A 16,553-nucleotide genomic window follows, 5' to 3' on the forward strand; every position below is an offset into this window, starting at 1 on the left:
AAAAAAAAAGAACGGGCACAAAATAATAAACATATAAAAATAAACACGTTTGAACATTCAAGAGATAATTCATTACGAGATGTCATTGTGAAACAGAGAAGTCCAAGATTTTATTTTATTCTTTTATTTTTAAGGATCACAAGGTCGTTACATGTATACTTAAGCTATAGATCGTTTTTAAATATAAGTTGGCGTATGCACAACCTGATATATGTGGCCACAACTTACACACAAGCGCTAACATGAATTTATGACATCAAACAAGAACAAACAAGATGAAATGAAAAAGACACTGAATGATACTTATTCGATTATATGATTGCCTAAGTAGGACAAAACATCGAGTCTCAATCACAAAGTTATGTTTAACCCGTTTCCGCGAGAGCGAAAGCCAAACGTCAACAAACAAATCTATTACTAACACTTGATTCATATCACGTGTTTAAAACATTTGACTTTTATTAGTGTGAACCTAGAGTTAAGTGAGTAAATTATGACTTAATTAGTATAGCCATTTTAATTGATACATTAATTAACGTGACTCCCCTCACTTTTAGAACTAGCATTTATAGATTCAATTGTTATACTATTTTGAAAAATGTAAAATGGAAATAGGAATAGAAGAAATATATCTAATATTTATATCACGGATTTTTTTAACTCTCCACAGTGTAAAATATTCCAATGGTAAATAAATAAACTTCACGTACGCGTTACTACACTGGCGATTTATAATATGTAATCACGTTAAATGAATGATATATTTACCAAAGCCAAACATATCATTAAACTAAACAAGTCATCGTCGTGTCGTTTCTAGTTAACTTTAAATGTATTTGATTTGGGTGACAAATCATGACCTGGTGACACCTTTGCGTTTAGTCAATCTGTAAACACAGAGTGGTCACGACTATAATAGAAATTATGAGCATGAGAAGAGTACATACGGCCCATGTGACATCACTGTGAAGCGAAATTATAAGCATTGGCGTGTCACAGGAAGGAAAGCAGAAAACGCAACTTTCATTGTAATAGCCGTTTTCAAAATTTCTTCATATAACCTCTTTAGCTAAAATATATATGGATGTATGAATCAACGGAATATTCTCACTTGCTCTTCGGTTACATACAAATGTATATGAGAAGTAAATAAAAGCGTGTTAATGACAAAAAGTATGTGAAAAAAAAACCCTCGAATAAGTTTAATTTCAGACCTTATCAGAATGTGGTGACACAGGTCCTAAGACTTTCTTATAACTCCCAAACATTAAACGCAATATGACGTAAAATCATAGTCAAATAATTTTATAACTTTTCTATGTACGCTCGCTTGCAATCCAAATCTGGCACGGAAAATCTCGAAGACGACAATAATTTGAAATAAGTATTTGATTAAGTCTTTCATATACATCTTATCTTCACCTAATTACGTCAAATATTATGTGGACGATGGAACGTTGGATAGGAAACTTCTTTTGGTCACGAAATCAAAACTAGAGAAAAATGCGAAACCGGTATGCAAACGTCTGTGTATCTGTCGCACAATAACGTGAATTGCACGCGAACAAAACCGGGCCACAAAAGTCGTATTCAGTATACAAATTAGCCAAGACACTAAACAATAATAGCCTCATTAGAAGTCTGTAAATTGCACCTCACACAAATACGCAGATTACAGTTCATAACTCGCACAATGTAAGCAGCGGTTGTTTGAATCAGCCTCATTATGCAAACAATATGCGAGCTACACACAAACGCATTGTGTGTTAAGTAATCATGAAGTAACCATTCATTAATGTAACGATCCATATAAACCGCGTAAAGGACGCAGATGCGTATCTCAATTGCTTATAATGAGTTTCTACGTTGACTTTGCCAAAACTATCAAAATTTGCAAAATATAATAAATATTATACAAAATTTTGTATAATAAATATGTACGATAAGATTAATTCAAGCATTACATCTGAACAACTTTATATAAAATAATGAATATCGTTACGTCTCGCGACGGAATAACAGAAATAGTTCGAACAAAAATAATCACATAATGCGCTATTATATCATGCTTAAAATTATTAATCAATTTTATTAATGTTTAAAACGTAATATCGCATTTTCTCAAGATTTAAATTATTTTACGCATTTATTATTGAGGCGTTTAGGAAGATAAAATCTCTTAGGTTCTACGGCGAAGCTAAAGATAGTGTTCGTTGTTTAAATGCTAATATTTTGCATGTAATATTATCAATAACAACATTACTAAGCGAAAATGTATGAAGCGTGCAAATGCCAATACTAATTACCTATTCGTCACGTAAATTTAATAAAATTTGTTAGTCGAAAGGAATACTAAAATTAATAATTGTGAATGGAATTTTACTATTAACTGTTTGAATAGTATTCTTTCGATTTTTATTGTTTACACAAATCTATCGTGCAGGTGCAGGTGAAATTTATTTATGCGCGTATGTGTATAGTGTAACGCACACTTACGATATCCTCTTTGATTACCGCTCTATCATAGAAAAAGAAATTGAAAATCAGATACTGTGAAAATCATAAAATATATTATGTTTATTCATGACCACGGACATATTATATTGTATTGTGTGCGTTACTATTGGGCCAGGATATCAAAACACATAGAAAAATATGCATGTGTATGAGTGTGTACGTACGCGTGTGTACGTGGTGCAGGTGTGTGTGTGTGTACGTACAAGTGTGAGTGTGCAGGTGTTGTGTGAGTGTGTACGTGCAGGTGTTGTGTGTGTGTTTGCATCTGTGTTATGTGTTGGGCGATGCACTTACAGGGAAGGCGCCGGCGAGGTAGACGTCGTGCGTGGGCGCGCCCAGCATGGCGGGCAGGCGGTCGAGCCGTCGCTCCGTGCCCGGCGTGAACACGCTGTCGCCGCTGCTCTCGCCCGACGCCTCCGCCTTGTTGCCACCCCCGCCGCTTCCGCCGTTCTGCAACACCCATACACTCGACATGTTATGGCACGTTCGAATTAAATATATATAAAGTGGCGCCTGGAAGTGGAGCTTTCGAATACTATAGCTGAAACATCCGTCATAGCTATACTATATTGTATTCCTAAATCTACATTAACGTTTTGTGTTAGTTCCATATATCGATTTTGATAACGTTATTCAATTAATCGTTAAAACGAGTAGATCGAATTCGACCTTATAAGCTCAGCTTAAATCCCATTGTTATAAGCCGTCTCACCTTAGGTATAAACAAGGACAGCTTCTGTCCATAGGCCCGCAGGCGCGGGTTGCGCGCGTGCAGGCCGTTCGAGTCGCGGCGCTGTGCGAGCGGCGACACGCGCTCCTGCGCGCCCGCCGCCGCCTCGCCGCCGGCTTCATTCTCTTGACCGTTCGACCTTTGGTATTCTAAAATTGTATGAAATATTGTTAACATTTATGACAACTTATGATCAAACTATTTAAATAGACAGTTAATTAAAAAAAAATATCGGAGATAATTGATATTCTAAATATGAATCTGATTCCTAAGAAGCTGTGTTTTATGAACAGTAAAACAATATTGAGTCGCAATTTATTATATGTCTTCGACACTAAAAACAATGTTCATGAGATAAAAGACTAACAACGTGCGAACGAAATTTAATCAAAGTATATTGTTATATGAACTTTTTATTGCACGTTGTGCTGATAGCAATACATACTTTAATTCATAAATACAATAATTTACTTATTTTTGCTACATCGCATAAGTTAAACACTATGAACTAATAAAGCAAACAATTTAACAAGAAGCTTTAAAAACACTACTGTACGCATTGCTCGAAAATAGTAAGCTGAAAAATAAACACATTGGTGTTTTATAAAATAATGTAAAGCAAATAAAAACCCAAACTCAGCTTCACACGAAATGATTGTATTCGCAGAATGAAAGCTGAGTGATATTTCCGTGCCACGAAACAGGATGATAAGATAACCGAGATGTGTTCACATTCATTGTTCTTACACTATACTAATATCGCCTTTGTTAACATGAGTTAGACGCAATATATTATGATTCATATTTCAAAACGTTCATACCCTGCATGAACCAAATTAAAGTATATATTAATTCTGTTTACATTTCGGGTCGAATCAATCAAATGTGTGGAATATTTACACGTGCGTTATGAGCCTGTATCTAGGGTCAAATGAAAAAATCGCAAATAAAAAACATCGTAAAGCCAATCAGCACGCGCACACACCGGCGGTGGTCGGCGACGTGATAAAGTCGCGGAGGCAACGGAACGCGCGGCGGACGCGCGCCGCCACGCCCGCGCCCGCGCGCCGCCGCGACCCTTCAACATAACATCGCATCTGTACTGGCCGCTGGGAACCGTGCTTGCGCTTGTTTATTGTTTAGTGTGGGCGTCTCAATGAGCTTTATTTACTAGACTTTTGGTTATTATTACGAGGAGATTTTGATACAACTATTCATGATTGAGTTCGTGTGCTTCTATCTTAATTACGAGTATCTGTGATATGACTTTTTTCAGTATTTAAACAGTAGTATGCCATGCGATTACTCTCAGAGTTCTTCGTACAATTGAGATGCTGGAAATGATTCAATATAACATTGCTGCTGCCATTCAATAACACGTATGAAACAACAAGACAAGTTGATTTCAGTACAAACTATTGATATATATTTCGATCGAACGATCCATAATTGAGTTAAATAGCAATACTAGAATCGAGCAGTACCTGCATCGGCCGCCAGCTCGGCGACGGCCGCGCAGAAGGTCTCGAAGTCGACGACATCGGCGTTGGGCGGCAGGCAGCGGTCGGCGAGGTCGCGGTCGGCGCGCGTGGCGTCCCGCAGCGCGTCGAGCGCGCGCGCGCGGGACAGGCGCGCGCTGCGGCCGCCCGCCGCGTCGTACGCGCGCTTCAGCCGCAGGATGGTGTGCCCCAGCGAGTGGCGCGGGTGCGTGCGCGCGCCGCGCAGCACGGCGCGCGCGCACCGCAGCGCCGCCGGGATGTCCGTGAACGCGGGCAGCCCGCGCCGCTCCACCGCCTCCTGCAGCGTCGCGCGCGCCCGCGACAGCTCTACGTACTCCCTGCAGACAGAACCGCGCTACAGTTATGCACAATACCATTTACTATTACTTCTATACTTAATTATCGCTTTATTAAAGAAAGATGAAGAGAATTGTATAACAATAAGAATTACATTGCTTTATTCTTTTTAAAATAAACACTTCTTATTAGAAATATAGATACATCCCATTAGATAATATCCCATGCAAGAAGTCAACGTATGAGGTAGGTAAATAAAAATGTCTTCCATTATTTAAAAAAGAAATAAAACCCACTGGTCCGATATGGTCTCTCGGCCGATGGTCTGGTGGCGTGAGTAGGGCCTGAGCACGAGCAGCAGGTCGCGCGGCGCGGCGGCGAGGTGCGCGGCCTCCACGCTGGCGGCGACGGCGCGCGTCTCGCTGTCCAGCACGAACAGCAGCGCGCGCGCCTCCGCCTTCGCGCGGTGCTCCACTTCTATCAGCTCCGTCGACCAATCGTCAACTTGCTGCAAGTTAATGTCAAATTATTTACATTTTAGTACTATATCGCGCGGTTTATTGCGCATTTACTAGCGTGTCGATGGACCATACTTAAAAAATTATAATATTTACCCTAAACGAATGCCCCTAATCATATAATCAAAAAAAATAATAGCATATTGGTTAGTAGCCTATACCCGTAGTCGAAGGCAATACAGTAAAAACGATGGTTTAAAAATTATAGCAGTTGGGTGATTTGTAATTTTTTTATTGATTTTCCAAGAATTTTGTTGGTGAACTTTATCCGCTATAACATATTGCCAAAAGTATGTAAGTACGTGTTTTAAGGTGCGGTAAGAAATATTTATCTTCATGTCCGCCTTTATCATAACCATAAATTCAAGTCACAGGCGTCATGTAATTGATTTACTGACAAATCATTAGATCATTGACCGATTATTTATTATGGATTGCGTACCTTCATATCTTACTGAATTGAAATTCCAAAAGTAGGTAAACTATTCATTTGCGTCTTATTTTATGACCAGTATATAAAAGTGAAGATACTCGGTATGATGATAGAGTATCAATTTATTATCATAGTATAATTCAGAACATCTGTTCCGACGATAAAACTGTACCTATCGCCCAGGCACTCGTGTATGTGATACATCGCGAATCTCTTTATCTACGCCTGGATATGTATCTACGAAATATATTATGTCGTTGCAAGGTCAGGCGTGATGAACTTTATCCTACAATATGTTGTTCCATGGAAACGTGTTTAAAGCGATTTCCAAATTAGCGTAATGCGATCACGTTCAATGTGTGGAATGTGCCCAAGGAACACGCACAATCACCTCAGTGTCTGGTCACGGAACATGAGCTATGCCGCGCTTTATGTCACTGGCTGGTTGATTTGCCAATATTTTTTTGTACGCTGCCATTAATTTGCGACCGGGCCGAAGAATGTCACTGCGGTTCGTCGTCGCCTCGATAACTTCTACGTGTGGGTTTCAAATTCAAATCACACGATTAATATTACACGAATCGTTAGCTGACCGGGATTCTTGTGTGTGAAGATTTATTAGATAAATCCGAATTTATTCTATCTACAGTTCATCAAAGTATTCAACAGCTTTTTAAAGGCTTCTACAATTCATGAATACAAACGTTACTTGATTTAATTGGATGTTACGTTTACAATATCTTAATCTTATTATTATTATCAATAGAGAAACTCGCATATTTTACTTAATTGACTTTTACTCAGTCCAGAAAAAGAGAGGCTTTAACAAATTAACAACCGAGAACTTTTCTAGCTGATAACTATATAGGTACATACATAAACATAATTTGATACGTGTGAATCTTCTCTGAACAAGTAAATAGTCTTAAACAACTTACAGGGTTAAAATATGTAATTCCCATCTTCTTGAGCATCGGTATTGCGATATCCGATCTCCACGTAGTGGGGTTGCACGATCCGCCCAGAAACACTTCGCATGGCGCCGGCGACGCCTCGCTACCTGCGCAAACGACATTTATTATAATACCTTCGCATACATTATTACTTCATACGATATAACATATACATCTATGCAATATTACGTAAGTTATAGTTTGTGCAATGATCCTTTAAAACGAAAACTCTTAGACTTATTGCATTTTACAACGCACGTTCAGACTGATATAAACGCAATATTAATACGTGATAAACGTGTGTGATGTAAACCTCTAACGTAATTCGTGATAAAATCCTTATTTGTAATTAAATGATAAAAGGAACAAAAGATCGATACTAAAATCGTTGTACTTATTCCACTGATTGCAAAATGAACGCCTTGATAAAAATAATTAGTTAAGCAAATTCCGAAGTATAATTATGTTTTCAATTATTGAGAAATAATTTTCAATTCTTCTTTTTTAATTTAGTTAAAGGCACCTATTGTCAGTCGCGTCTCTAACTGCTTTCGTTATGCTAAAAAGATCAATTATTATTATTGTGAAACACCAACGACAGTAAAGGTAGGTAACATCTTTATTACAACTTAATAAACTAAAATAATACTCAGCTTATACTGTACTCCTAGATAGGTTCTATCATTCAGATGTATTTTATTTAAATATATATTATCAATAAATAACAATACCGTGTAAACCAACACGTTCGGAGCTGTATTAAATTATATTTTATTGCCTCAAATATAGCATTGATTTTTAATACAGTTATGAGTTATGAATAATGAATATGATAATCAAACGGATAAATCTTATACGCGCTACCATGTAAGACGTACGCTACGAGAGCGGCGTGCGTGGAGGCGGCGCGCGGCGCCTTAACCATTCCTGTTTTTTATCGGATTTAAAAGGTCACCGACAGCTCCAGTGACATCATCAATTATAATATTTTCCTACGCATAAAGACTTCGTTTAGTTCAATAAAAAATATTGAAAGAGTACCCATTAGCAACTGATATTTAACTGCGATTCGCGATAGCTGTTGTGCATAATTAGAATAAGACTATTAACGTACGTAGGTGTGGCAACAAGCAATTATTTTAAGTATTCTATAGGATGTTATCATGTGTTAGAGAACAAAACCCACGCTTTATATCCAACAACAACCACCGTGTCTAACGTTATTTCTACGTCACAACAGTGAGTAACGCCATTTATAGTTCTTAGATAATAAGGAAGACGCAGTATTTATAACCACTTAAAGGTTAAAGGGAATCAGGGTAACAGTTAATACTATTTCTAGGCTTCGAACCATACCGAGCCAAATGGTTAATTGTTGACAATTATAGTGTACGCATTCGAACACGCAATTGTAAGTTCCAACAACAACCATTTTATCAATGTTATATTCCAAAGTCCTTTCTTTCGTATAGAATAAGAAACATTGTAAGATATTAATGAATTTATTAAGATAATATGCGTTTACAACTTATTGAAGGTGGTTTGTAGAGCAATATACTGTGGCGAAGAATGGTCAACTGTTTCCAAAAAACAAACATCAATCATCAATCATTGTCCGGAAGAGAGGTAAAGTGAATATAGGCGAATATAAATAGGAGTGACTAATGTGATGATACACCTTAATTTAGAAAGTATTGCCGTAAGGTGAATGCTCCATTCAAAGTTCGGTGTGTAATGATTGACGAGCACTAACGTGGGCTTTTAGCCTGTCGGCGAACACTTGATCTACTTTAAACATCGCTTACTTACTATCGATCGATACCAAAGAACTAACAATGTATGTTATTGATAATAGTAAGAATAACTACAGAATGCACAGCATCAGAGTTCCCTTTTCATACAAAAATTTTTTTTCGAACACAATGTGTTAACTGTGATAATAAAGTTTTAAACAAAATGTTTTGAATGAAACCCGAAATGACCTGTGTTGTCATTATTGAATACAAAATGTGGCCGACGAGATCCAATTCCGGATCAGCATCCAGTGCCAGAATGAAAACGTAAACACAACGCGTGGTCAACAAACGCACTTTGAATACCACTGTTCGCACAAACCAAACGACGACCATAAAAATCTATACAATGAACCTTTACAAACACAAAACTTTATTATGGAGTATAGTAAACGCAATACACATGAGATTAGGTACAGTGAAAAACGGAATTGTATGTTTTTGTTTTACGTGATATCACTACTAACTATTATATGGTTGGGCCGAGTCGTTGATAAAATTGAATGATAAGAATGTTTACGAGTTTCGGAGACGCACAGGGCACGATCATGGTGGTCGGCGGCATGGTTGCGGCTGTGTGACGGCACTCGCGCCAGCGCGCGCTGATCCGACTGACGGTCGGCGGCCAACTGGCTCCGCAGCACGACTCCACCTCACAACACTAGCCAATTCCGCATTTTAAAATATTCTGTTATTTCTATAGTATTACAAAGGTACTACGCTAAATTATGACGACTACCATCCGTCCTACAATGAAATCGTTGCCTTATATATCCGGAAAGACAACAACTACGTATTTATTACTCAGTCCCAGTCATATATTATTGCTGTTCTTCTCATATCGCGGCTTGAATTGTTAATTAACAACAACGGATTTGTGAATAAAAATATGATACTGTAATTTGTATATCTTATTGTTATATATTACAATATAATTATTTATGGTCCAGTCAATAATAAGACGATATAATATTTTGACAATTGATTAGTACACTTCATTTAATTGTCTGCCTACATGGTAAAGTTCGAGCAATTGTTACGAACGATTACATGGTGGTGCTAGGTTCGAAACCTTTTTATAGTATCCGCATTTATACAGTGATATTTTTCGGTTTACACTAATAGTTTCACCTGATTCCCAAAGAAATATCAACTGATACGTCAAGGGCACTGATTATTGTCTGCCCCATATGGGGATACTTTCATTAATAATATCTTGATTGCACTAAGTATTGTACTGTATGCAATTGCAATGCTGAATGCAATTGGTCGTCGTTATACGTCTTGATAGATAGCACCCAGATTTCAATTTGCAAAGATCCACTATAAAAATTAGTCCCAAAACCTTCAAACATTTTAAGGGTGTAAGCTTTAAAAAAGAGTCAACAATATTGTAAAACAAAGGTTCATTAGCACATTCGCAACAATGTTTGCTAAATTTATCACGCTTGTTAAGCAAGAACCATATATTTTATCACATATGTATGAAATACAGTTTTAGGTCGACATCGACTGCTATTAAAGCACAATATATATACATAAAACTATTTTATATTTATCTCATGTCCTGCTCCACAGTAGTATAATTTAATGAATTGTTTGATGTTTGGTATCAACCGTAAATATTACAAAATTATTGCGTTGTTATTTAGTTGACAGAAAAAGGTGTGGATTCTGTAGTACACTCAAGGTTAGAGCGGATTTCATCTCCAGATACGTAGTATTAAAATATTTATTAAAACGGTATGAATAGAAATAAAGCGAGTAACAGAAATGTCGCCGTTGTCTTCCTAGTGATAAGGAAGTCAAATATTTGTTTGTCATGTTAAAGTTTGCCAAATTATATGATTTTCTCAGTTTTGAATACACCCTTCTGCTGACAATACAATCGATTACTTGATATTTACCCTTTATATTTATTTTTATTTCTTAATACTTACAGCCAACAGTATAAGAAACGTTTAACACAGATTAAACTCATATAATATCTTATAAAAATCTTATGTTCCACAGGAGAAAAAAATATTTGTACAACTAATAAATTTTTATGAAAGCTTCATTATTATTTTGTAGCATAATATTAAATTTGCTATTTGTTTAAACTGCTTTTGAATTTGGTTTACTTTTATTCGGTCGGAAAAATAGAGAAAATAACTGTCTCGGATTAAAGGATACAATCATAATTATGGTCAGTTGGTTATAGCGTATATTGAATTTATAGATAGCCATAAGTTGCTTGGAGCATTATAATAATTTGGTATACTGTTAGTTTGTATCGAGGATCGCTGAGCATCGTGGCGCTTCCGCACTCCGATTATAGTTGTTGCGGAAGACTCAGGAAGGCCACGCCTGCCACTTATTTATGTATATTATTAGATTATTTCTTTTCATCGCATTTCTGTACCTTACTTTTCATCAAATTTGATTAAATACAAAAAAATTGTTCCAACCACAATGCTTTTTTCTAGAAACATAAAATTATAATAATGAAAACAGGTCCATATAAAATGATATCATGTCTTTTTCCGCTCAAGTATTTTACCATATTTATAAAATTACATCATTACTTCCTATATGTTTTATGTTCGCTGGTGACTATGTTAAAAGTATGTATTTAATTAAGTGCTTATGCGGAAAAGGTTTGACGAATAAACGACCTACAGTCGCAGGGCGAGGAAAAAAAATTGTGACAGATGCGAAATCCTGTGTGTCATCAAATTCATGGTAAAATCATGATTAAAATGAAACAAATGAAAATAAAATTAACGTTTTTGTGCGATGTATCATTATCTATGTCTCAGCGGAAGGCTTCACACTTCGCAGTGTAAAAAACACAATGTCCTCTATGTCACTGTCAATATGACAAGGGACAATATAATATTTTTTTTTATGTTCCTGGCTGACGTTAATAAAGCTATTAATAAGCCAAGATGCACTGTATGGATGACGCATGTCCTACGTTTCTCCCTTTCGTAAACTTTAATTCTTTAAACATTGATATAATATCAAGTCATAAAACTTACAATACAATGTCGATAATAGATACATTTTTTTTGACAATTGGGAATATTCGTTGTACATTGGGGCGTAGAAAAATGGTTAAACGCTTGTTATCTACGTTTTCTATGCGACTTATAGTCAGGTCAAACTTGACATACAAAAGTTTTTATGATAAAACCGAACGTTTTGAATGTTCCGCTACGTTTTCGGTCATTTTTTTTTATCTTTCACGTTTACGTATTATATATATTACGGATTCTATTCTATTAGTGTATCTGTTATTTGTATAGGTATTTTTTACCTAGGTAAAGAGTATATTCACGGTTACATGCTACTATCTGCTGTCGATCTTCTGTGAGGGTGTGGTAGCTCAAACGATGTGACTGATTCAATTCGTGCCAAAGCTTGCTCGACTTCAAAATTAATTTTAAAATGTTGCGAAAATTTAATTCCTACAATCTTTGCATCCAATGGTGGCAGTAAATTAAACAGTTAAATACAACAATTTTTTTCTAATGATTCTATATGGATTGTTTTGCCATAAACTGGCACGTGATACTGTTCAATGAAAAAGTGAATTAAAGGCCAACAACATATTAGCATCAGAATTTATTCAGTGATATTTGAAAATCATGTAGAGCGTTAGATAATTAGGTCCAGCTGCCAATCACTCACTACCTCCACACACATGATCCATACTTTTAATTACACGCGATGTTAATAGTAAATAATGAAATATGTTTGATGTATGTAACGCAGTATATCAGAGTAAACAAGATAGTGTGCCCGCGAGGGTTACGTCACCTTTATATGTGGAATCAGTACGTACATTATGGACAAAGAGTTATTGATTGTATATTTTAGACGTCGATCGATATTACGAGGACATTCATATATACTATGCAGTGACTTAATATTTTGTCATGTGTACCAACTTATCAATGTTATCTTATCTGTCACTCTCAAATATATCGAACATCATTGTTATACTTTCCATATACAATAGTAACTGTAGGTATCAGCATAATGTATTCATGGTCACTCAACATTTGCCTATCTCAATAACAGCAAACCTAATTTGAAATTCAAATGACTTACTTAACGAAATTATAGTACCATCCTTGGGTATACGGATCGAACTCTCTCTTTTTAAAGGAAGAAAACATTCATATAAAACGTCTTTCTAGATGGCGTTTCGCTTATGTATATGTAGCCTATAAATCTATATACGGCTTAATAAACTATGAACTAGTTTATTCACGTTTATGTATATCTCCTCGAAACTTATGCGCGGTAGAGCGGTTTTACGTAATTTCTTTATGCACAGGCACGACCCTGCAAGTATTATTGAGATTTGTGTACGAGCTGTAGATCCACGGGGATACCGCTCCGTATATTTCTGGATTGGTACCGTGCGGAAAGTTAGTCATCATTCAAGATTTGTTTAGCAGGACGCTGTCTCCGATCGACCTTCCGCTATATAAAATAAACTTAATTCGACGCCTTGGCTTGTTCCACTTACATCCAACAGGTGATATCACCCGTGTGATTAGCACGTCTATTACTATCTGTATTATATCGCATAGAAAAATGATCGCAGGTGATTAAATTCCGTTTGACTTTATTTACCTTGAATTTCATGATTCATAATGGTGACTATAAATGGTTTTAGCGATTGCGCGTAAAGTTCACTACACTCCATTTAAATTATTTATTATAGTTTTTGTTACATATATATTCACAAACGATTTGATCATTCAACACGTTAAAGTGAAGACAAGATGATAAATATATAATATCCTTTTTTACAAAAACCAATACCCGTTCATTTCTTAAAACTATCTGTATTCAAACAAAAATCATCACTTACCGTTAACATGTTTACAAATCGCTTCCTTGTCCCTCAACTCTTTGTCCACGCTCCAAACGGGTGACTCCGGCTTACTCGATGTCCTGCGAATAACAAAATCGATAAGCGGTCTATAGAGACGCCGCGCCGGTACCTACCTATGCCTCTAGTGTAAAAGCTTCTAGCACATTCTAAGCATGCACGAAAATGCAAGTCGTTACGATCGTGAATCAGTGCATGACCAATATTTTATACGACATTCAAGGGTCAACGCACGCGACAACGGTGGAGTTGACTTCGACGCACGAAGCACAGGTTCAAGACCGGCTGTACGGCGGCCCATTGTGGCCGTCATCGACAGAATTAAACTGATTCATGTTGTACTTGGAGCGGACATCGAGGGCACTAATTACGCCATTATGCTTAGTTGATATTTATATTTATATAGCGCTATGTAATAAACCGGCCATTATCCGGGACTATTCGCCTAGAGTTTGTGTTACTGCCAAGATTTAATACGCTTTGTTTGTGTCTGCACATTGCACCGGAAAATATGTTCCATGAAAAAAATCCTTTGAAGCTTCACCGTTACAATGAAAAATTTTACTTAATAAAAAGAAACATATAGGCAGTTAATTCTATGAAACGGTACGCGTGTTATTTATACTAGATAATACTTAATTGTTTTAAGAAATTTAGATAATTAAATAAGAAAAGTTTCAAGTTTTCAAGGAAAGTCCCTATGAATCATAATGTTGGGTTTTTTATTTCCTCCCCTTATCTACCACTTCATTCCTCACTTTTACTACGTCGTGGGGAGTGACACATCGGTAGCCGCCCGCGGATCCACGAGACCGTGGCAAATAATAAAGACAATCATGCAAAGCGTTACGATTTTGGAGATAATTTTTAGAACGTCTATTCCTGTAATATCCTACTTCAATTATATTAAATTAATAATGCGTCGTAAGAACATAATATAATATTAATTCATTTAGAAAATCGAAGAAAGGAAAAAACTTACGATCTAGTCTGTCGGGAACATCGGCGCAGTTCGGCAGCGAAGACACAGAACTCACCAAACGTTAGTATCAACGATTTCCGTCGGGCGCACTGACGGGCGCACACCAACATTTCAAAAACTGCAAAGAATATACATTTCATTCATTTTCGTTCTAAGCAACAATAACTTAAAAAAAATACATATTTCATTTTAAAACAAGATTCACACATTACTTGTTAGCTCTTTAGATCTTAGTTTATTCTCAATTACAACCAAATTATTAATAAGATCATAAGAACATTAACAGGAAGTGGGAAATAGGTAAAATAATTGAACCATAAATAAATGCCATAATGGACATTACGCACTGTAATTTTCTAGTTATGTTTTGTTTTCATAATGTATACAGTATTGACGTACTACGGTTTATCATTTTAAATATAATTTGATAATTCATAATTCATTAAATGTTTTCCTTGAAATAAATATAAATTGTAAATAATTTTGCACTAAGGTACAAACACAAATAAAAAAAAAAATAAGTCAATTCCTTAATTCTAATTAATATTCCTCTTTATAATATTATATACGACACTTATATTTCCGAATTTTCAAATCGAACTCACAATTAGTCGAGGTCGTCAACAATTTATGAGACTGTTGAACCGTTTGCCAATAAAAATAAGTAAAAGAACAAATCACTGAAAACATTTATTTTTAAACATAAGCTGCCATGTTACGTTGTTCTCAAAAGTGTAATATCATGGTCTATCTATATCAAGAATCAATGAACGAAACAACAATTTTACAATAACTGGTCCATTATCATTACTCGTCGAAAAAAATCCATCTAAACTTCCAATTCTATTCCAAACTTATTCCGTACTCAATGTGTGTTCTATATGCGGCGAATTAGATCATTATTATGAGTAAGAAATAAAATATTATAAATTCTATATGAAAACATTTTATTACCACAGTTAAGTCGAGTACACACGAGTTGAGATCACCTTTATGCAACATTTACATTACTTCTTGATTTGTTAGATCAAACATTCTTCTGTTTATTTCTACTTATTCGTGCAAATTAATAAATTGCTGACATTTTAAATGCAGTATTCTTTAATAAATTTGGACTAGACAAAACGAGCAAGAAATTTTAAGTGGCTTATAACCCTAATTATAAAATTATATTGTCGTAGATACGACAAACATAAAGACATGAATTTATCGTTGCGTAAAATCGCTGAATAAAATCATATTTATTCTGTCCGTCTGTGTTACATTTACATTTTCACCTTATTTTTTTTATTACCACTGTTCGAAACGGTAAAGGAAAATACATCGTGAGGAAACCTGCATATCAAAAAGTTCGACGACATGTGACATCTGTCAACCGGAACTTGGCTAGCGAGGCTGATGTTGATGATAGCTGGTGATGATGATAATAATGATGATGAAGATGACTTAAGCTAGTTCCACATAACTACCCGGACGGAGCAGAGGTGTGCAGCTAGTAACAAAATAAATTCGAATAATCAGGGGAGTCTTGCGGAATTATTCTCATAATTTGTCGATTGAATCATCTAACTGGTCAAACACGTTAGACTACGTTATTAAAAATTGTTTTATTTTATACGCAGTTTATTACAATAGATAGCTGGATTTTCCCTAAAGTCTTATGTCATCTCTGTTACATTGAATGCTTTAATAATAAAAAAATTGTTAAATAAAAACAATTATATAATGGTACTCTATAAGAATAATATTAACTCCCAGTTACGAAATCAATGCTTAAATCAACGCAACAGATTTATAAGTCTCAACTTCACGACAGTAGCATATACCTAGGACGTAAATAGTTGTAGGTATGTGCAATCGCAAATTGGTACCATAATTTCTATTCTAATATAAAACCTCTGTCACGTTTAAATTCTTCTCTCCGATTAAGTAACTTAAAT

At 35.7% G+C, this 16,553-nt stretch overlaps 2 protein-coding genes across 2 annotated transcripts in view; one reads left to right on the plus strand and one right to left on the minus strand.

The window, feature by feature from the left end:
* The window catches only part of LOC119830530, a 55,702-nt gene that overhangs the window by 9,210 nt on the left and 29,939 nt on the right, over positions 1–16,553 (plus strand). The window lies entirely within an intron of this gene.
* Positions 2,788–14,768, minus strand: LOC119830529. Its single transcript, XM_038353587.1, has 8 exons — positions 14,614–14,768; positions 13,611–13,693; positions 6,933–7,054; positions 5,340–5,551; positions 4,732–5,084; positions 4,233–4,325; positions 3,230–3,396; positions 2,788–2,967 (listed from the first exon to the last, which is right to left on the minus strand). Exons 1-8 carry the CDS (start codon positions 14,751–14,753, stop codon positions 2,788–2,790), a joined length of 1,350 nt encoding a protein of 449 aa, XP_038209515.1. The 5' UTR covers positions 14,754–14,768.

The sequence above is a fragment of the Zerene cesonia genome, chromosome 11 (assembly GCF_012273895.1).
Source record: "Zerene cesonia ecotype Mississippi chromosome 11, Zerene_cesonia_1.1, whole genome shotgun sequence".
NCBI classification, from domain to species: Eukaryota; Metazoa; Arthropoda; class Insecta; order Lepidoptera; family Pieridae; genus Zerene; species Zerene cesonia.

Excerpts from the sequence above, each read along its gene's own strand:
- LOC119830529 (XM_038353587.1), bottom strand. The coding sequence starts at position 14,753 with ATGAAATGTATATTCTTTGCAGTTTTTGAAATGTTGGTGTGCGCCCGT. Across the intron at positions 13,694-14,613 it reads TGTTCCCGACAGACTAGATC|GACATCGAGTAAGCCGGAGT; the intron begins GTAAGTTTTTTC and ends TGTTATTCGCAG. Across the intron at positions 4,326-4,731 it reads CGAGCTGGCGGCCGATGCAG|GGTCGCGGCGGCGCGCGGGC; the intron begins GTACTGCTCGAT and ends GTTATGTTGAAG.